This window comes from Melozone crissalis, unplaced genomic scaffold (genome assembly GCF_028551555.1).
Source record: "Melozone crissalis strain CALT ecotype California unplaced genomic scaffold, PUWL_Pcris_2 ptg000061l_1, whole genome shotgun sequence".
Classification (NCBI taxonomy): Eukaryota; Metazoa; Chordata; class Aves; order Passeriformes; family Passerellidae; genus Melozone; species Melozone crissalis.
This window is the reverse complement of record NW_026535839.1, coordinates 10,589,781-10,611,312: the sequence shown is the minus strand read 5'-3', so window position 1 is coordinate 10,611,312 and position 21,532 is coordinate 10,589,781. Positions and strand designations below refer to the sequence as shown.

At 46.1% G+C, this 21,532-nt stretch overlaps 1 protein-coding gene across 5 annotated transcripts in view; it reads left to right on the top strand.

The window, feature by feature from the left end:
- Positions 1 to 21,532, top strand: part of ACSL6 (acyl-CoA synthetase long chain family member 6) — a 54,862-nt gene that overhangs the window by 17,887 nt on the left and 15,443 nt on the right. For all 5 annotated transcript variants that reach the window (XM_054288285.1, XM_054288284.1, XM_054288289.1 and 2 more), the window contains exons 2-10: positions 8,844 to 9,064; positions 10,670 to 10,784; positions 11,575 to 11,639; positions 12,044 to 12,145; positions 12,267 to 12,366; positions 13,028 to 13,206; positions 14,071 to 14,103; positions 15,076 to 15,127; positions 20,020 to 20,093. In XM_054288285.1, the coding sequence (XP_054144260.1) occupies positions 8,844 to 9,064; positions 10,670 to 10,784; positions 11,575 to 11,639; positions 12,044 to 12,145; positions 12,267 to 12,366; positions 13,028 to 13,206; positions 14,071 to 14,103; positions 15,076 to 15,127; positions 20,020 to 20,093 (941 nt within the window). The remainder of the gene's footprint in view (positions 1 to 8,843; positions 9,065 to 10,669; positions 10,785 to 11,574; positions 11,640 to 12,043; positions 12,146 to 12,266; positions 12,367 to 13,027; positions 13,207 to 14,070; positions 14,104 to 15,075; positions 15,128 to 20,019; positions 20,094 to 21,532) is intronic.

Here is a 21,532-nt window from a genome sequence, read left to right as displayed (position 1 = left end):
AGCTGGACCAGGGCCTCTACAGACTGTACTAAGGTTTATTTAAATTCAATATTGAAAGGCAAACATCAAAACTTTCCCTGGCAACAAGCCATCCAGCTCTTTGCAAAGCACCTTCACATCTCCTCTCTGCCAAGCCAGCTGTCAGGGGTGCAGCTCCCTTTCCATTCAGTGCTTCTCTTTGTACTCTGCCCCAGATAACTATTTTTATGACATTTTTAAGTTGTTTGTTTGCTGCCTGACACAGAGTATTCAGGAATCATATAGTATATGGGACAATCAACCATCAATGTCAGTAAAAAAAAAAAAAAAACTGAAACCCAACCTAACAAACCTCATTCTTCATGAGAACTGAAGTTGCCAATTACTCAATTACTTATGAGTACTTCTGGGAAGGGGGGAGCTCTGCAGATGTTCTGTGAGCAGTGTGCAGAGCAAAGCCCCAGCCCTGGCAAAAGCAGCCCCACGAGGCACTGTCAGGATCCAGCCCTGTGGGACAATGCCAGAAGCACGTGGCACTTCAGCACAAGCCCAGGAAACATGTGCGGGGTTCACTGCCACCTGCAAGCTTTGCCATAAGGCTGAGTGGCAAATTCTCTCCTGCTTTAGCCATCTCAATGGGATGCTCCTGTGGGCTGTGCTGCCTGTGAGCAGGGAAGGCAATGGGGAGGGATCAGGCTCTGGTTTCCCCAGATGGAACTTTGCAGCCCCTGTGCTGATTTTGGCACACTTGTGAGCAGGCTCCAGAGAGCTGAAGACAGCCAGAAAGCCCCACAACTGTGGTGGTTTGCTTTTCCTTCTGGCTGGGTTATGTTTTAGCTGGGTTATGTTTTAGCTTGGAGGAATGTCCTGAGCTCACTTGAGGTGAGCACACAGAAGCTACATTGGCATAAGGGGAACAAGAGGAATGTGATGGGGAGGATATTGAATGCAAAAATATCCCATTAAGGTTTTCCCATCTGAACTCCATCCTCTGCAACCACAGGCTGAGGGTTTTAGCCTAGTCAATGAAACCTCATGACTCTGGCTCACGCTGGTGCTGGGTAACCTTTTCAGGATGTTTCAGCAGTTAGAGGAGCTTTTTTGTTACTGTGCCTTAGGCAGCTGACAGACTTCAGAGACAGCAGAGTTGTTGAGCTTTTCCCTTTTGGTATGAAACTTAAAATGCTTGCACTGGCTTCCTGATGCTTTGTTATCCAGAGGAGTGGCAGATTTGGAGCAGATTCCCAGTCATGGCTTTTCCATATGTGTGAGTCATAGTGGCTTCTGAGGACTGCTACACCACTCTGCTCGGGGGTGCAAAAGGTATTTTTATGTTGGTCCACATGTTTGAGCTGTGCTGAGTGGGTGAGGAGGTGTGGGATGGAGGACAGAGCTTCTCATGAGGATTTGGCATCAGTGGATGAAGAGGGACTCAATGCAGAGAGATGAGGATGGGCTGGTGGTCCATGCATGGCTCTGAGCAAGGAGCATTTCCAGACAGCTGGGGGCTGGATTTTGCTCTCAGAAAGATCTCAAATGTCTAAACTAAGATCTCTGCATAGCACTGAATTATTTATTGAATAATTTCTCTAGGCAAGCGACCAATACGCTGTAGATATTTCAGATACTTTAAATACTTCTATTTATGTGTGATTACTGGTCTCTTTGAGGACATTGAGCTCCTTGTTAGCATTTTTCCCTTTTTAGTGGATGCTTGCAAAGATCTTCTGTTTTGCAAATACATTTCCCAGCAGTGCAGAGCAGGAGGGAGCAGAGGCCAGTGCTGCTCCTCTGGTTGCTTGGAGATTCCATCCTTTGTCTGGGCCCTGCCTTTGGGGTTGGGGATGTCAGGAAGGTGGATGGAAGCTGGAATGTCAGCAAAGCTCCTGAGCCCAGTGCTGTGTCTGCCATTGGCTCTGTCCCCAGGAACCATGGGGAAATGTGGTGCCATGGTCACACCCAGGCTGTTAATGCACCAGCTGCTTTAAACTTAGAGTTTTTTAAGGAGTGAGATGTTTCTACAGTAATGCTAGAGGCACATGGTCTTATGCATTTAGTGCTGTTAATCAGCAGGTACAGAGAGTAGGGGGAAATTCTGCTTTTTATATATATTTTATAAATATGCACATGCACACACAAGCATTTACATCCACACATGCAGATATATAATGTGTGTAAATGCTGTGTATAAATAGGACCCAGTACTTCAGCAGCCTTTTCTCTGAGACATTCTTTCTGTCCTGAGTGAAACTTCCTGTCTCTCCAAAAAAATAATGCACCATTGGGCCAAGTTTATACCACAGCCCCAACTACTGGGGCTGAACTGGTCTCTTTCATCCATCCCTGTGCTCTACTCACTCACTCACTAGGGGACACAGGAAAGAACTTCTGGCCTCCTTGCCATAAACTTTATTTGCTTTATTCTCCTACAGATGCAAGGCTTGACCTGGATGCAAAGCCTTTTTCCATTGTGGATAACCCTGCCTTGCTGAGTGGGAGGGAGGGCACTGGGAGAGGGTGAGGGGGAGCAGGGGCATGGGGACAGGCCCTGGTGGCGTTGCTGCAGCCCCATGTGTGCCCCCATGCCCAGACCCTGAGTTTGGGGTGCACTGAGCCCCCAGGCAGCTCTGCCAGCACAAAAGCAATTTGAGCTAGAGAGGCTTGGGTACTATTGAAACCCTGCTCTTTAATAGGCATGCTGGCAAAAGGCCAGTTTCACAGATTGGATGGGTCTGATTCTCAAAGGAAAGGGAGAAGGATATTCTTTGTTAGTAAAAATAGAATATAAAAGTTATAAACTGCTTTTATAACATTTCTGGATCATGGGGTGCTTTTCTAGCATCTGCTCCCCAGAGAAGTGCCACAGCCTCACAGGCACTGTGGGCCTGTCCTCCCTTGTTTGCTATCCATTGCTTCTCACCCTCTCTTTTGATGCCTGAGCACTGGCATAATAATCCAAAAAAAGAAATTTTATCTCAAAACCAGTTCCTTTACTTTCCCCTCTTTTTTTTCCCCTTCCAAATTATAACTCATTGAGTTGTAGTGGAACCACAGTCAATGAGGCCAAATGCCTTGGCTTTGAGTCCTCTATTATTATTTGACCCTGCAAAGAATTGCATGATCTAAGTAAAACACAGTAATTGTGGCTGTGCACTGGAGAGGCAATTATTTTGCTCAGTGGGTAAAATTAGGCACCTGTAAGAGTTCAGTTTGGTCTGGTTTTGGTTAGGTAGGGGGCATTTTTTTAATGGAAAACACAGCTTTTATGAAAATGTGCTGTCCCAAAAATCAAAGCAGTGATACCTCATGTGGAGGCTGTGAGAGATTGGCTTAGGGTGATGCGTCTGAAGGTGAGAGGCATTAAATGGAGAAAAGGGCTATAGTGAAATAGAGAAGTTCTCTATATTTTCCTCCACGTTAGAGGAGCAAAAGCAGGTATGGTTTCAGAAAGTTTTAGGTAGTATTAGCCTTGGTTTGATCAATAATCCTAGTAATTGCTGAATTGCATGTGTGGCTGATTAACCCCTGCAGAGTACAGAGGGTCTCTGTGCGTGTGGTGGGTCAGGGCTGTGGGGTCACCCCTGCCCAGGCTGCTCTGGAGGGATGTAGGACAAGCAGTGAAGTATTTTGGGTCACTGTTGTGGTCATGTGTTTATAGCACAGCTGCATGTGGGACAGAATCTGTTAGATGTCCTGCACAACTATGTGAGCCAAGTATTGCTTGTCTCCTGCTTCATTTTGGGGCTGCTTACTGGATTTCCACACAGCGATTCTTTCATTGTTTCAGATACTTCTGGTGTTCCTATTTTCCCCACTTCTGCTGGTTTTATTTTCCCCTTGATTTTAACACACCCTTTACTCCTTCTCAAGCAGTTTGCAAGCTTGCAGACTGCCTGGCTTCCTCTCTTACAGCAGGGAATTGTTCTGTAAGGTTTTCAGTAGCTCTCTGTAATGCCCAACAAATACGTAATGGCATTTTCTCTCTGTAATTAACACTGGTTTTGTTCCGCTGTAAAGTGTGGCATTACCATTTCCATAAACACTATAGTGTGAAACCATTAAAACAATAAATTGACCTGATCTCTAGTTGAAAATAGAAAGGTGACCAAGTGCCATGAGTTTTCCAATTTTTCATGTTTAAATAAAACAAGGGAGAAGAAATCTGCAGGTTTGGATTGAACTGTGTATTTTGTGGCTGAGGTACAGCACAGTCTGTAGCAGGAGATCTCATTAGATCACTTGTTCCCATAAAATCTAGAGGAATGTGAGCCCAGCCTCCTGCTGCAGAGTGGTCAGTGTCCCCCTTCCTCACCTGAGCCCAGCCCCAACCCACACTGCCTTCAGGATGAGGGCTGAAGGCTTATCCAGCTTCTCATTCTCTGTGCCCACACAGGGAAAACTTGTGGAGCTGCAGAGCAGAGGCTGACTTGGCATCACCTCTCTGGTTTTAATTACAGCAGTGATTAGGAATTCACAGCCTGTGGTGTCCCAGGAGCTCCCTGGCCAAGCTGGAGAAGGTCAGAGGTACTGAGCTGCATTTAATGGCAGGGGTTCCTCCCAGGAGCCTACATGGAGTCTGAGGAAAAAGGAAAAATAAGAGTGATTATACTCTGCAAGCAATACACAACATCCCCAAATGCCTCTGCCTGCATGGCTGTGACAGCCTCTGTGCATGTTTTCATGAAGATGTTAATTATTGCAACAGCTTCCATTTAAATAAACAAATGGTTTCCAGTGATGCAGTCTGACTAATAATTTTATGTGTCCCTGGGAATGCTGATTTTCCCTTTCCCCTTGGCAAATGGAAACTCTCTTGTAGTGACCTAGTCATAATTTGAGTGCCATTTGTGATTTGGATCCCTATTGCAAATTCCCCCAAGCCCTCTGCACAGAGCACTGGCATGTTTTTTGTTCTGTACAGGAAGGTGAAGAAGGGTGGTTCAAGTTTTGCTGGATGCTTCTTTGTGCAAATGTTCTGTCAGTGACCCCATTTCAGGAAAACAACTATAAATCTCAGGGTCTGGGCTCTGCAAAACTGAACATGAGAAAAGAGTTCAAAAGGCTTGTAGTGTTTCACTGGCGTGAAATCCCTCCAAATCAGCCTGTCTAGATTGAGATGTTTTAGATCCTGGAAATTCTGTTTCCTCAGTGAAATGAGTGAGCAGCCAGTGCCGTAGCCAAGGACACGGATCCATGGTGAAGGGATGGCTGAAGGGATATTCCAGCTTGCTCTGGGAGAGGCAGAGGGTCTCTGTACTCTGAGCCACTGCATGTCACTGGTTCTGCTTTGCAGTTCCCCACTGCAAACTGTTAATTCTCTCAGACATTGAAAAGCTGCTTATTTGGGTTTGGTTTTGTGCTATGGAAGTCTAATGTAAATAGTCTTTTTTGGGGCTTGAATAAAGGGATGGTGATGGGACACTTTGCCCAGTTTCCAGGATAAAATGGTTCACCTGCCTCTTCCCCACCTCACTGTGAGTGCAGGGGGCAGGAGGATATGGATGCCCCAACAGGAGTTGTTCTTCCCAAGCAGGCACTGATGGAATGGTAGAGAGGATGTGATTGTGTGGCTGCACAGGACCAGTAAGATTTTAATTGCATTAGGCACACATCAGTAGTCTGAGGCTTTCCCACACTGGCTTATGTCACTGAACTCCAACTGGAGTTACAGAATCACTTCCAGGAGAAAAAGATGAAAACTGATTTGTACAAGAGAGCCTTTTGTTGCCAAAATAAATAAATAAGCCCTGTTCTGGGGGTGATTGCTGTGAACACAGGCTGGTGGGTGCCCTGGAGCCCAGTGTCCCTGCTGGCTGCCCCAAGGCTGCAGGAGCCCTGCTCAACCCAGACCCAGGCTGGGAAATTCCCCTGTGCCAGGCACCCCCAGCTCTTACCCATGGCCCTTCTCCAGCACTTCTTCCTTCCTTCCTCCAAACCACTTTTTTCTGTCCTTCCTCGCATATTTGTTTCTCTTTTCTTTGCCATGGAAATATTTTGGAAATCCATTGATGTGAAGTACCATTTGGAATAAATGGAAATGTCAGTGTTGCCATGTGCATGGGTGCCATGCTCTGCTTGCTGGCACCCAAGGCTGCTCGCTTGTGGGGAACATGAATTGCACTTCTGGCAACAGAAATGGGGCCAAGAGGTAGCAAAAATGGGGCACAAAGGTAACAGAATTGTAGAGAAGGGGTGTGGAGAGCATCCTGCTGCTGATCCTGAGCCCAAGGTGACAGCAGCAGCTGCTTGCTGTGCAGTCTGGAGTGCAACGCTGCCTTGCTGATGGGTAACCCAGCCCAACTGTGCTGGGTTTCAATTACTATGATTTATTTTCCTGATCACATGAGAAATGTATTCCCAGAGCGTGTGACCATGAGGTGCTCACCTGCTTGTCATGACCTGTCAGAGGAGGCTGTGAGCCAGCACCCTGACCCCTCTGTCTGTAGGTATAGGGAGGGGTGAGGCAGCTCTCTCTGATCATCCCAAACACACCTGGGCCCTTTCCTGGCCACCATCCCAGGGCAGGTTGGCTGCTCTGAGCAGATCAAGTAAGGACTTATCACGAATCACTTGGGGATGCAAAACCCAGGATTAACTCTTGTGAAAGGCAACTTGTGTGAACTCTGCAGTGCCAAAATTGAATGTGAGCAGAAACTGCAGCCCTGACTCTCATGACCCTTCTGTTGATGCTATGAGCTCTGGATGTCCATGGATGCCCTCGACCCAGATGGGTGTAAAGGCCTAGTCCTGCTTCTACCCAGGCAATCCCTGGAGCTGAGCAGGACAGAAGCATATGGCTATAGCCAAGCACCTCCCATGGCAGTGCTGTTCCCACAGGCACCTTCCCAGCTTTCCATTTTCAACTTAACTGCACAGATGGATACAAAACAGCACTTACAGGCTGCTGTTGAGGGAGTAATTCCCAGGATTTCAGTGTAATCAGCAAGCTGGGTGGCTGCTTTTGGTGGGACAGGCTGTTTCTGGGAGCAGACTGTCTTAATTGGGACTTGCTGAAATGCTTTTGCACAAATAGGCAATTCAGCAGTAAATTAATAGCTCCCTTGCTAAGCTCTCCTAGTTTTTGTAGTAAGAGTGTGTTTGTCAGGCTGCTTTTCATAGTCTGGTGTTGAGAAATATTGAGGGGAGAAATCAGTACTCTGTCTCAGTTCATAGAATCATTCTACCCTAGAATACTTTAGATTGAAAGGGACCCTGAAGCTCATCCAGTTCCAACTGCTCTGCCATGACCAGGGACTCCTTGCATTATACCAGGTTCCTCCAAGCTCCATCCAGCCTGTCCTTGAACACTTCCAGGGATGGGGCATCCACAGCTTCTCTGGGCTGTGCCAGTGCCTCACCACCCTCACAGTTCATACCAACATTATTGCAGTTGCATAGTCAGTATTTTATCACATGTAGAAATTTCTGAAAAGGTCCTCACATCTCAGGAGAATGGTGGGTATCTCCCAGTAACATCATCTGGATGTGATTATTGGAGGGGTTTAACCGTTCTTTGAGAGGCTGGTTGTGGTCCCAGAGGTTTGCAGTCAGGAGTTCTCTGGGAGCAGAGGTGGCTGTGGGATGTTGGCTAGCATCAGGGAGCAGCATGGGGCCAGAGGGACATTTGGGCCAGAGCTCTCAGGGGCAGATGGATGACCGTGAACATGGGCTCTGTGTTGCTGTCTCCTTGCTGCTGCCCTCACCATTTCACAGCCCAAAAGTGAGTGAGGCTAATTGTTTGTTATGGTAGCTGCAAATTTACCAACCTTCTCCAGAGCCCTGTGCAAGGGATGCCCCTGTCTTCACCACCTGGCCTGTGCCAGCCCCAATGCTCACTTGGCACAAACACAGGAGAAGGCTACTAGAGAGTAGTCCTGACCCTGAGGATTTCAGGATAGTGCAGCCCAGACACTGCTCCCAGGAGGAAAAAAGCAGGTTTGTGTTAGTGGTGCTGTTGTGTGGGAAGTCCTGGCCCCCTCATGGAAGTGAAGCCATGGAACTCCACAAGCTGGAGCAAGGCCAGAGGGCAAGAGGGAAAGGGCTGCCTGGGCTCATGTGGCTGAAAAACTTTTTTAAGACCTTGACTCTTGTAAAGTCATAAATAGAGCTGTGGGAAACCTGAACTGTTTGGATTCCCCCTGGGCAGCACCTGCTTGGCTCATTCCTCAGAGGGCTGGCCGATACTGGGGACTCCTCAGTGAGGAGCTGATACAGGGCTCTCCTGTAAACAGGAGTTTTTTAAAATGCTCCTTGTGCACTCAATGCCCAAACACGAGTCCCCAGGGGACCGCCTGACCTCTCTGGAGCGGTGAGCCACCTGCTTGGCTCCTTCTCTCTGGTGGCTGTTTCTGTTTGTGCAAAAGCGAAAAGCAGGATAACCTGCTGTGGCAGAGTCTAGATGGATGCCTCATCCACAGCGTGACCTTGCCTTTCCCAGGAGCAGCTCCCACTCTGTGAGTCCAGCACAACTGTCTGTGCAGTCCTGCTCAGGGGAGGCAGAGAAAGCTCCTGGCAGCCCTGAGGCGTCCTAGCTGGATCCTAGAGCCTGTCCCAGCATCTCTCGCTCCAGATAACTGCAGCTGCATCACTTCCTGTACACTGGTACTCAGCTGTCCTTAGGGAGTGAGCTGTCTGCTCTGGCTCACCCTGCTATGGATGCTTCCTCCTTTCTTCTGTCTCTTCCACAGATGCAGTTTTTCTCAGTTAGGGTGGCCACTGGCAGGCAGCCCCTGGCTCAGCAGAGCAGGGTGTCTGCGATGGCTGATGAGGCAAAGCATGTTCTCCTCTTCCCCGAGCCCCGCGCTGCCTCTGCCCCTCCGCAGCCTGACCTCACCCGACCTGACCCATCCCTGTGGCTCTTGCAGAGGTTGCAGTTTCGCTGGTGGAGAAGATGCAGGCTCAGGAGATCCTGCGGAGCCTGCGGCTGCCCGAGTTCGATGACCTCAGCCAGTTCTTCCGCAACCTGCCGGCCACGGCGCTGGTGGGCCTGGGCGCCTTCGCCGCCGTCGTGGCCTACTGGTTCGCCAGCCGGCCGCGCGCTGTGAAGCCGCCCTGCGACCTGCGCATGCAGTCGGAAGAAGTCGAGGTGAGGGCAACCCCCGCTGGCTTTCTCCAAGGTCTGCATGCCTGGAAGTCACAGCATGGATTGGGTTGCAAGGGACCTTAAAGATGATCTCATTCCAACTGCCTGCCATGGGTACTAGACCAGGCTGTTCCAAGCTCCATCCAGCCTGGCCTTTGACACTTGCAGGAATGGGGCTGCCACAGCTTCTCTGGGCAACCTGTGCCAGGGCCTCACCACCCTCACAGGAGATAAATTATTTCTAGCATCTAATTTAAACCCACTTTATTTCAGTGTGAAGCCACTACCTCTTGTTCTATCACTATGTGCCCTTGTAAAAAGGCCTTTTCCAGCCCCTTTCATTAAGGTCTCCCCAGAGCCTTCTCTTCTTCAGGTTGAACAACCCCAACTCTCTCAGTATTTCCTCATAGGGTAGGTGTCCCGTCCCTCTAATCACCTTCTTGGCCTCCTCTGGACTTGTTCCTACAGATCTATGCCCACAGGGCACACCGGAAAGGCTTTTCTGTTGTTGTTGTTTTGGTAGTTCCCCAACCTCATCCTGAAGTCAACCATGTAATGCACTGTGCCAGGGATCACTTCACCCCATCACTTCACCTTTTCCTGTAAATTAAAAAACTAGAATACAAAATACATGTTATTCTCTTAGATTTTCAGTAAAATTTTGGTCCCAGCTTTGCTCAACCATCCATGGCCAAAAATTAGAGGCACTGCCATTGTATGGGAGAAACAACTGAAAGGCAACAGCTGATGAGACCAGATCACCTGGCACACTTTATGTGTGCCCATTGCTGAGTTTGGTGTTGTAAACTTGGTAATAGTAAGAAAAAGTAAACCTGAACCCATGCTTAGAGGCTGAGGAGTTACTAATTGTTATCCTTGCAAATTACTTTAATGATGTGCCTCTGTCTTAAAGAATAGAAATGTTTCTGAGTATTGTCTCCACTTATTTTAATATCTGAAAGTGGGATGAGAATTTTTAAAGCCTTTTGTGATGCTCCCCCTAAGACGTCATTGTCTTTAATTCCAACAGCTTTTTAAAAGGGTGGGAGGAATTAACATTTTTCAAGATAATTTTTCCCTGTGATTAGGGCTTTAGTTTTTTGGGTTTTTTGTGGCTCCCAGTGCAGTCCTGGTTTGCTCATTCTCACCCTGGTTGCCCACTCCTAAAATACCTCTGCTGAGCTCATGGCACTGGGGGCTGGGCTCTGCCTTGGTCTGTCTTTCATGTTGGCCTGGATGTCCTTGTGGAAGTTCTCATGGTGCTAGTCTTGGAGACCTGGGGAGCCCAGAGCAGTTGCTTCTCCCAGCACATCCCCACTCCATTACTTCCAGATCCATAATTCCCTATTAAATTCCCTAGGGCAATATCAATGATCTCAGTGACAATGAGCTGGGTCAAGTGTTCCTCTGTGACCAGAGGGCTCTCTGTATCCCTGAGGTGCTGAGATCTGACACTCTGACATCCCTTTGGTTCTTGGGGCAGATGGTGATCACAGAGCTCTTGCTGGCATTTGGGGAGTGTGCTGCTTTATGGTGGGGGTTTCCCCATGTCCCACCCTGGAGCAGTGCTGCTGGCTGTGTCACCTTGTGTCACCTCGTGTCACGCAGGGCCTGGCCGGGGCGCGCCGCTCGGTGATCGGGGACAGCCCGCAGCTGCTGACGCACTACTACGATGATGCCAGGACCATGTACGAGGTCTTCAGGAGGGGATTCAGCATCTCTGGTGAGAGCACAGTGGTGAGGAGGCCTAGGAGCAGAAGTTGGGAGAGGTGGGGCCAGGCCATGCAAATGTTCTTACCCCATGGTCACTGGTATTGTCACAGACCTCTCACACACTTGAGAGATATCCCTTCCCACTCCAAAGAGCCATGATGACTCTTCCCTGCACTACCAAACTATTTCCATGTCTGCTGTTTATGGTGTCCTGCCTCATTGGATTTAGCAATGTCATGGTCAGATTAGTATTTTTGGTACAATAAAAAACCCCAGAAGATCTGCACATATTCTGCCCCACAAGACAGGGCTAGATGAAGGACTCGGTAGGTGTGTGGAGGAATGGATCCCTGCAAGTAGGTGTCATTAGCAAATTATTCAAACTTTTCAAATTTTCATCTGCTCACACACTGCTGCGTGTTGTTTTACCTTCCTCCAGAGTAGGCTGGGCTAAATATAGTAGTTTTTACCTTTTAAAATCAAAAGGCAGCACAAAAGGCAGTGGGATGAGTGCCCTTATCAGACACTAATGCTCATGTGACCTTTGGAGAAGTGTCTTTTAATGAGGCTGTTTGGGGCAAACTGCTGCTGTCAGTGGGAGGACTGAGGCCTTTTTGGGGGTTCCCAGCAGCTCATCTCCCATCAGATGCACTTGTGTGTGTAATTTGCTGGGGATTGCTGTGAGAACCAACCCATTAACTATGGATTTACTCCTGGAGGGCTCCCCCACATCATGGCCCCATGTGTTAACTCCTGCCACTGCCTCTCCATAACTCATCATCTCTGCTTGTGTCTTTCAGAGAATGGCCCCTGCCTGGGGTTCAGGAAGCCCAAGCAGCCCTACCAGTGGCTGTCCTACAAGGAGGTGAGCTGGATGTGGCACCCAATGTGCATCCTCTTCCCCTGCCCAACACAAGAAGGGGTTTTGGGGTGCCTGCACATTAGACCAGGGGGTTGCTCATGCACCGTGTGATGCTTCTTGCTGTCCCCACCCTGGCACATCCAGGTGTTACATGGGTGTGTCAGCTTTCAGGGGCTGGCTCCCTGCCATGAGCTCACTCCTGAAAGCAGCACTGAGGCACTCTGGAGCCACCGGGCATCACCGACCTCATCAGCTGCTAGTCAGCTAATGATGGTTCATGATAACATAAAAATTGGACTTTTAGATCGGAAATACAATAATTTGAGAGCCTCCCTGTAAGTCTTGGCTTGATTTGGTATTGTTTATATTCCACTTTTTTAATGTATTTTCTCCTCTCCAAATTCCAGGTGGCTGAAAGAGCAGAAGCTCTGGGTTCAGGCCTTTTGCAGCAGGGCTGCAAGCCATCCACAAAGCAGTTCATTGGTGTCTTTGCTCAAAACCGCCCAGAGGTGAGGTTTTATGTCCAACTTGATATTGTATTAATAATGTTCCTTACCTGTCAGCTTGTTCTCAAGCTATATCTGCTCTTGTGGCCCCTTCTCACCTTTGTGCTTCCATGTTCTCCTTCAGTGGATCATCTCTGAGCTGGCTTGCTACACCTATTCCATGGTGGTGGTTCCCCTGTATGACACCTTAGGTCCTGGAGCCATTCGGTACATTGTCAACACAGGTAACATCCAAACTGATGTGATCTTCTCAGTTCTGTTTCTCAGAATGGTTCATTTTCTGCTTCTAAAAGACAGATGATCGTATAATCCTAGAATGGTTTGGGTTGGAAGGGACCTTAAAGCTCATTCCTCTTCATTGGCAGGGACACATTACACTGGACCAGGCTGCTCCAAGCCTCATACAGCCTGGCCATTAACACTTCCAGGGGTGGGGCATTGTGATTTTACTTGTTGAGTGTCTTGAATTCACTTAGAGAGGTTACTGAGAAGCCCTGTGTCCCTGTGCTGCCTCTGTTGCATTTTCCACATGCCCAGTTGTGCATAGCCATGGATAAGGGCTGCTCTGGATGTGGGAATGTGTCCACCCACTCCTGTGTTTCTTGATATTTTGCCTCCTAGATTTTTTAACGTATGTGGGGACCAATTTTAATATTTTGAACTGACTCCCAGAATAATCATAAATGTCAGCTACAGCTTTGTTACTGACTTAGGTTAGCTAAGATTGCATTTTTTCCTCATTTTTCAAGAGAAGCATGTGTTGTATGCTGGGATTTCTGGCTTATCCTGGAGTGACTATCAGAACTGATAGAGTGTTAGCTATGAGCTAATCTTGCATTAAAGAAGATTTACTGCAAACAGCTTGTTTGGCTGTTTTTCTTGCAGCTGACATTTCCACAGTCATTTGTGACAAGCCTGAAAAAGCCAAGATACTCCTCGACCATGTGGAGAGGAAAGAAACACCATGCCTGAGGTCTATCATCCTGATGGACCCGTTTGAGAAGGAGCTGACAGAGAGAGGGAAGAGCTGTGGGGTTCGCATCCAGACCATGCAGGAGGTGGAGGTGAGTTTGCTTTCTCTCCCCTTCTATTATTTTTTTGTAATATCTGTAAAAAGACAGTACATTGCACAGGGACTTGTGAATTGTGTGCCAGGTTCAGTGTCTGGAGAGCACAAAAGATCAACTTGTGGCTGATAATGCTGATGCTTGGTGCACTTGCCTCTTGGTGATATTCCTTGTTGGTAGCAGAGCCAACATTTCAATTCTTTAAACTCAAATATGCTATCAGCTGCTATTTAAGCATGGGAAGGGGGGTGTTATTTGAGACATTGTCCTCATACGATGTTACCAATAAGTAAAACTTTACAAAAGGAAGGCCTTGTAAAATCATGGCTCAGTTAATTTAGCTAAGCAGAAAAGGACTGTGGGAAAGAGACTCAGCTGAAATAGGGGTAGGAAAACAAGTTATATAACTTGTGTATTCACAAGTTATAAAAATTACGTGTTCACATTGTGCTGTATGGTGGTTGGTTGAATTATGTTTGTTATGCTTTAAAACTATGTAACTGATAATAGCCAAACTGCTTTAAAAGGCCTGGTTTTTGCAATAAAGCAGCTCTCCTTTGCACCTGCCTGGGGACTCTGCATTACTAGGGACCCTCACCCACACTACATGTAAGCCTACAGCCTCACACTTGTTTGAAACACCCTGGATGCAGCTCAACCAACCCAAACACTACCTGAAATCCAAGGAAGGCATTGCAGTTGAGGCAAGAAACTCAGGATAATGAAGATGGCCTCAGTGCCAGCTAGGAATTTGTCTGCTTTAGCTCACACTCTCCCTTAGTGGTTTGCAGATCATTAGCAAATGGGTTACACTGCAGGAATTAAGGTGGAAATCACTTTTGTTGCTTTCATCTTTTCCAGGACTGTGGCCGTGAGAATCGACATGTGCCTGTGGTGAGTGTTGGCTTGTTGCTTTTCTCACTTACAACTGCAGCAGAAGGGACCTTAAAGCTCTTGTTCCAACCCCTGCCATGGGCAGGGACACCTTCCATGGGTGCTTGGTTGCTCCAAGTCCTGTCCAACCTGGCCTTGAACGTTTTCAGGAATGGGACAGACACAGCTTCCCTGGGCAGCCTGTGCCAGGGCTTCACCACCCCCATAGGGACCAATGTGCAGTATTTGCTTTATTCCCTCTACCTGGAACACTTAATTGAGATAGCTCATCCTGCTATGAATGTGTTAATGGGACAGTAATTAAATGCCATTGTTAAGCTACCCTAATTCCACTACCTTAACCTGGTGGCACTGGAATGTCTCTGTACCCTTCACTTTCTGCTGGGGTTCCTGTAGTTCAGAAGCACTACTTGGCAGTATTTATATGGGATATTTTGGGAAAGTTGCTTTGATATTTTTCACTGGCTGCTCATACTCATACAAAACTCTCAAAAGCAGCTTCTGATATTCAAGCTGTTTATTTAATCACTAATGACCCAAAATAGTGCACGTATGGGGCGGTGCTGAGAATACAGAGATGCTGCTGGAAATGGGAACAATCAGCAGCTTTGGAATCTTGTCCCCTGTTGTGGAGTTGTTTGCAAAATTGATCTGGAAATTGATGAATTATCTCAAGCTGTCCCACGTGTCTAAAGATACAGGTGGTGGATTGGAAAATGCTAACTGTGAGACAAACACTAAGGCATGCTCTTAGTGCAGCTGGAGCACAGCATAAAAGCAGGAATAGAGCCTGCATCAGCTGAAGAATCCTGGTTATATATGCTGAAGGGAATTATACCTTTTTTTTTTCTCTTGTCAGAGCAAAAACATAATTGGTTTGATCTTTAGGTTTCTACAATGTCAACAGTCTCTACCACTGACACATCTGCATTTGACTGATGTGATTTTTTTAATCTCCTTTTGTATTTCTAGCCTCCTCGACCAGAAGATCTGTCAATTGTGTGTTTTACTAGTGGCACTACAGGTAAAAGAGGCATTTTAATCTAGAAATGTTAGAATATCTTATGAAATTAATTATGAATCCAACCTCAATACATACAAATGTGCTGTTATACTGATATGGCAATGATATTTCTAGGCATTTTTAATATTTAAGAATATATAGGTTTATATACTTCTGTAGATTGCAAATTAAAAATAACAATATATTTATTTTTCAATTGAATTCTCTGACATACATTTTGCCAGTATGATTTCCCAGTTGTCTGAAAATCCACCCATGTCTCTGCTTCCCATTTTGTTGTGTAGTTGTGAAGCACTTGGTTGATTGGTATTTATCTTTTGCAAATGTTTTTAAAAAAAAAAAAACAAAACAAAAAAAGTGGTTCCAGAGCTTTCCATTCTCTGTATCCTAAGCACATTGATGTCTCCAGCCTCACCAAGGTTCTTGTCACCTCTGTCTCCTCTTCATGTGTCTTGCTCATGACACCATGTGCTGGAGAGGTTTGGGATGAGCCTGGTGCTGGTACTCGTGTGTTGCTGGCCTCTTGTTCTTGGACAGAGGAGCAGCATAATTTTCCTGCCTGTTCTTAGCAGAGGCAGTTCTTTCTCCTCTCTTCAGACCCTGGTCTTCATCAGCTTGCAGGAATTTCCTCCTCTTGGGAGCTCAGCCTCTGTAACATCTCCCTGAAATCTGTACGGACAGATGCACAAGGCATCACTGCCCGGGACACTGCTTTCACACTTGCCTGCAGAAAAGGTCCATGCTCCAGGCACTGCTGGAGCAGCTCTTCCAGATCCACCTGTGCTCTTGGGATTGCCTAATGCTTGGTCCTACACCAAAGCATCCTCAGTTTGGTCTCAGCAGAAGATGCTGGTGCTCCTCAGATGGCGAGTCAGGCTGAGCACAAGGGAACACCTTCATCCTCCACCTCGCAGAGAAGACTTGTGCTTCAGACCGGGTAGGCAACTGCTTTATCAGCTCCAAGTAGAAGCTCAAGGTGTATTAAAAGGGTTTGGGTATTTTACCATTGTGTATGGTCCTTAGATTTGATATCTGCACTTCAGAGTGCCCAGGGCAGGGCACTGAGGGACAGGAGCCTGTGACTCTGCTCTGTTCCAGCACTGGGAATTCCTAAATGGGAAGGACTGACCTCAGTGCTGGACATGAACGTCACAGCCATGCACAGAGTGAGTGCAAAGTGGCTGGGCACAAATGGGAGCAGTGGAAATGGAAGGAGCCATGCTGTGGATGCAGCAGGGCACAGTGAGTTTCTGTGCGTGTTCAAGTGCAGAGCAATTATTTTTCAAGTCACATTATTGTTGACATTTTTATTTCTAAATAAGAAATTCTGCAATTATTCTTCTAGTCACGTTATTGTTGACATTTTTATTTCTAAATAAGAAATTCTGCATAGAGAAGGTTTCTTTTGATTTTCCTTTTCATTTGCAGATGCAATCGTGGGCCAGTTTCCGATTTTGTGCTTTTCTTAGAAGCATGGCCAGAGTTACAGAAATAGGATAATCAGGAAGTTCATTTCTCTTCTCCAATCCAAATCAGAGATTTCCAATTTTGCAAATCATCTCAAACTGAACATTTCATAGCAATGATTTGTGATGCATAAGCCCATCCTCTGCTGCTGCAGGACTTTGCACATCGCTCTTTGCCTTTTCCAAAGGTTGCATCAACACTCTGGTCTGTTTTCTACATTGTGCTTTGATGTAAGAGTTTTATATAGCCCATGTAATTTTTTGTGACTAAATTTAGAATTTTCTTCCAAAGGATATATTCTCTAGGGCTTTTCCAGTTCCAAAGGACTTTAAATATTTTTGTATGGTGTGAAAAAAACCTCTGCTCTAGAATTTGTCTCCTGAAAATTGTAGAATTGCAAAGAATTCCCCCGGAGCAGACTTTAACACTTGCTTTTCTTTGACAGGACCAGATGCCCCAGTGCCTCCTCAGGGAGAAAAGAGAGGCTGATCTTGGATGAGAAGAGCAACTTCCATGGCTGAGCCAAGAAGCCATCAGCACTTGGAAATGGGCCAAAGATATATAGATATACCCAAAGTGTCAGGATGCAATTTTTCATGTTGGCTACTCCAGAGAAATCAATCAACTGTCATTCCCTCAAGGATCCATGATCAGGTGGATAAAAATTGCTTCCCAGTGGTTTCTCCCAGCCTGGCCAGTGCATGTTCCTTTTTGCCAGAGCTCCCCAGGGGAGGAAAGTGCTTGCATCCCAGAACACTGATGGATCACACCATCACATTTGTGCTGGAGCACTTGAAAGACCCTTTGGCAATGTGCAAAAGGTTCTTCTATTCTTTCAAAAGTTCTACTATTGCTTATGAGAACTATCAAACAAGCCTGGCAGCAAGATAAGGAGGCCTTGACATTCCTGGATTATTGATGGATTGCAGGTATCCATTCTGTAACAGGACACTCACTGGGCCTGTCTTTGTGAGGAAATTCAAACAAGAACAGTGTTACAGAAATGGCGTTGATTTTTTTAAATAGAAGAGCAGCATCCCTGCCAACCCTCTTCTCTCAAAGTGGTGATTCTGGGAAAGAGCTCATAGAAAGGGGCACCTATTTTTTGCTAGGTTAACTCTTAGAACTACAAAGGAAGGTTAAAGCTTACAAGAGTCCCCCAGCCAAAAAAGCTGCAGCTGTCCCATAACAGCATGGTTTGTTCTGGATTTCTCCTGATGGAGGCTCTCCTGGCTCCCAACACTGCTGCTCTGCTTAGACACCATCATCACTGCAGCCTGTCCAGGGTGTTGAGCCTGTGCCAGAAGAAGGAGGCTGAAGAAGGAGTCAGGATGTTAACACTGCTTCCAGGCATGGCAGAGATGCTGGATCTGCATTCAAGTCAGAGGTGGAGTGAGTAAGTGAGTCAAATATCTGAGGAATCTCACAGAATCACAGAATAGTTTGGCTTGGAAGAGACCTTCAAAGCATGTCTAGTTCCAATTCCCAGCCACAGCAAGGGACACTCTCACCTAGACCTGTTTGCTCCAAGCCCCACCCAGCCTGGCACTGAACACTTGAAATCCTCTAAGGAAACATCTGAAGAATTTTGCCAAGGTGCAGGGACCAGAAGTGTGCCAGAGGGCACAGTTTTGAGTTTCCAAACGAGTACTGAGCACATCCTCTCCACTGTGACACTGCAGGAGCAGAGCTGCTTCTAGAACTGCAGGGGCTGAGCACCAGTGTTTGGCTGGACACACCTCAGTAACAGAAATGATTCTGGAGTTGTGTTGTGTTTGCACAACTGCCACCTGTTCATGGATGTTTCCTGGAGCCTGGATCCATGTGTGCACCCAGCTGAAAATAACCTTGGCACCCGTGAGCCTGGTTCAGCATGTTGGCATAGGAGCAGCCATGGCTGGCAAAGCTGCCAGCTTCACCCCTGAGCTTCAGATGGGACCAAACCAACCTCCTGTGCTCCATCTTCATCTGCAAATGTTTGGGACTGAATTACTCAAGGCACTTGGAGCAGCAAATAGGAATTATCAGTATAATACCTTGTGTTAAAAATATCCTACTCTACTGCAATAAATGTATGCAACAATTGCTGTTTGTGCCTGCCTTTAATTCCTTGGGAGGCTGAGTAGGAGTGGTGGTGGTGGTGGGGCTGGCAGGGCTCAGTGCTGAGTGTGCTCATGTCTGTGCCCATGCTAGCAGCACAGCCCTCAAACTGTTCTGAAATGAGAGGATTAAACATACTTTCCTGTGCTGAAACATATTCACAAAGCACCAGAGTCTCTTCCTAATCTAAGGAAGGCAGAATGAAATTCTGGCTGGTTTGCCTTTTTGTTGCATTAACTGGAGGAGCTTTGCCAGGCTGCTCATGCCCACTGTTCTGGGGACACTGGGCACCTGCAGGTAAAGCTCCCCTGATCTGCCTTCGCACAGAGCAGCAGGAACTACGTGGCAGCGGTGTGATGGAATTAAAACAATCTGCTTAAAAACATGTTGGAGAGAAAGAGGCTGGCCCCATAATCTTTATTTGAGCTGAGCTACACCTTATTTTCACAAGTAAAGCCTTGCAGGGTGATAAAAAGGGACAGTGCTATGATAGGAGGATGTGCAGAGCCCTCCATGTCACTTTTTTGTGAATGTGGAGGTTCCAGCCTGTGGATTTGCTTAACAAACACTGTTTTGGTGTCCAAAAGATGTGAAATGCAAGAGGTGTACTATGGTCAGCTGACCATGGTGTAAAAGGAATGTAAAAAGGCAAATATTGGTGGTGCTGAGGTGCCTATTGGTGGTGGATGAAATGCTGCAGGGGCAGTGCCCAGCTCTGGAACACAGCACAGGGGCTCTGCTGGCTCCCTAATGGGTTTAGGGGTGCCCTCAAGACACCTCTGCTGCTGATATTATTCATTCATTCATACTTCCCTTAATTGTAGTCTCAAAGGGTCTTCTTGTAGCCTAATTTTTACCTGCACTTCTCTGCATTTCTCATGTTATCCAGAATACTGGTTAAGTAAGAGTATAACAGCCTTTTAAACAGTTTCTCTTGGTGTTCAAGATCATTCTTAGTCAAAATCTGGATGAAATAAATCCTCCCAAGAGAGGCTAGAACAGCCAGCCAAGTCTGATGGCTGTGCTCATTGAGTGGCTCCATCTGAGCACTCTCAGAAATTGCAGTTAGGCTATTTTCTGCTGGAACCTGTTTTCCAAAGTCTCCAAGAGAAATATTTCTGTTTGCAGTATCATTTTATTAAGTTTTGAGTATTGAATTGTTTTTGGTGTGTATTAGTGCACAGAAATGATGGTGAAAATCACTGTGTTTTAAAATTGAAGAAGCAAGCATAATATTTTAACCACTTCTTGTTTTGTTTTTTTGTTCAGTTTTTGAAAGTTACCTTCTGGCTTATCTTTTAAATTCCCTCTCTGTTTCCTTTCAGGAAATCCCAAAGGTGCTATGCTGACCCATGGAAACGTGGTGGCGGATTTTTCAGGCTTTTTGAAAGTGACAGAGGTGATTACCCTGAGCTAGAAAACATTGCCATGTGCAGGGTGTGTGGGTTGAGCTGTGGCCCTGCATGGGCTGGAAGGATGCTCTTGCAGATAAAAGATGACATTTTTCCTGCTCAGAGGGCCAAATCCATGGGAATGGAGCAAGGCTGAATCTACAGTACTGGAGGGCATTAAATCCTCTTTGCAGCTCTGGCTCCCAGGCTCTGTAGGGCACTAAGGGCTTCTGAGAAACAATGCTGACTTCTGTAAATTAATTCATTAACTCTTTTTGATCAATTAGGAGAGCACATAAGCCCTGTGCAGTTGCAACTGGTACTTGAAGAGGAGTTCAAGCTTCTCTTGTGCTCTGTGTGTCTCATTGTGCCCAAAAATGTCACTATTTATTTGAAACCTCTCTGCATACAAAGTATGTGTGTATAAATATATATATTTTTAAGAACATACATGATTTTTTACCAGAATGGTTAATGGTTAATTTCATTGGTATTCCAGTATATTTCAGTTTTTGTTATACATATTTCTAACAGAGCACAGCAGAGTGCTGGCCAAGTGCCTTTATAATCTGTTTCACACAACTGTAAACTCATGTTTAGAAACAATATAGGAAGCAAAATCAGTTGACCATGACATAGTAAGGATTTTATACATCTTATATAAAACAAATCTAAATAATTTCTGGTAGTGAACAGGAATTCTATGAAGTAATTACATGCACATAGGATGGAAAATTGGTTATCTCATACCCCTTACTGGTCTTATTGTTGATGTTGAAATTACTGAAGTTTTTTACTTTAATCCTGGAATTTTCTGAGATTTCCGGACCACTGGTATAAAGAAACTGCAACATGTGATGTAAGAAATGCCACTAAACTCACATGTGCCAATGTTTGCAGGACTGTGCCTCCACAGTGTGCAGCACAAAATGCCAGTGAGAGCTCCTCAGCATGGAGCTTCAGTGGCAGCAAGAGGCACAAATGGAAGCTGAGGTGTGGAGAGGCCTGAGCTTTCAAGGGCAGGCATTTATTTTGGAACAGTGCTAATTTAGAGCTGAGGGAACTTGGCATTTTCCAGAACTGGTCCACTAGAATGGATTTAGTGTTTGCTGATGGAGTGGGACCCTGATTAATCTCAAAGGTATCAGATTGAGACCCAAGTCTGGTGTGATTGTAAATTTATCTCCAGTCACCAGAGTATTGCTAGCAGAGGGTAAATGCCTGTAGCTGATCCACAAGATTTGGGTAATGTCTGACCATAGTAATGAAATAGAGTAAAGTGTGAAACATTTGAAAGTAGTATAAATTAAAGAAACAAAATGAGAAGTTCTGTGGGTTTGTTGTTTGCAAGTTCTTGTGGCAGTTTTGCTTAGTTCAGTGATTTTTACAAACCAAATGTATTTTTAAGCGAGTCCAAAGCTTTATAAGGTTGTTCTCAAATACCAAG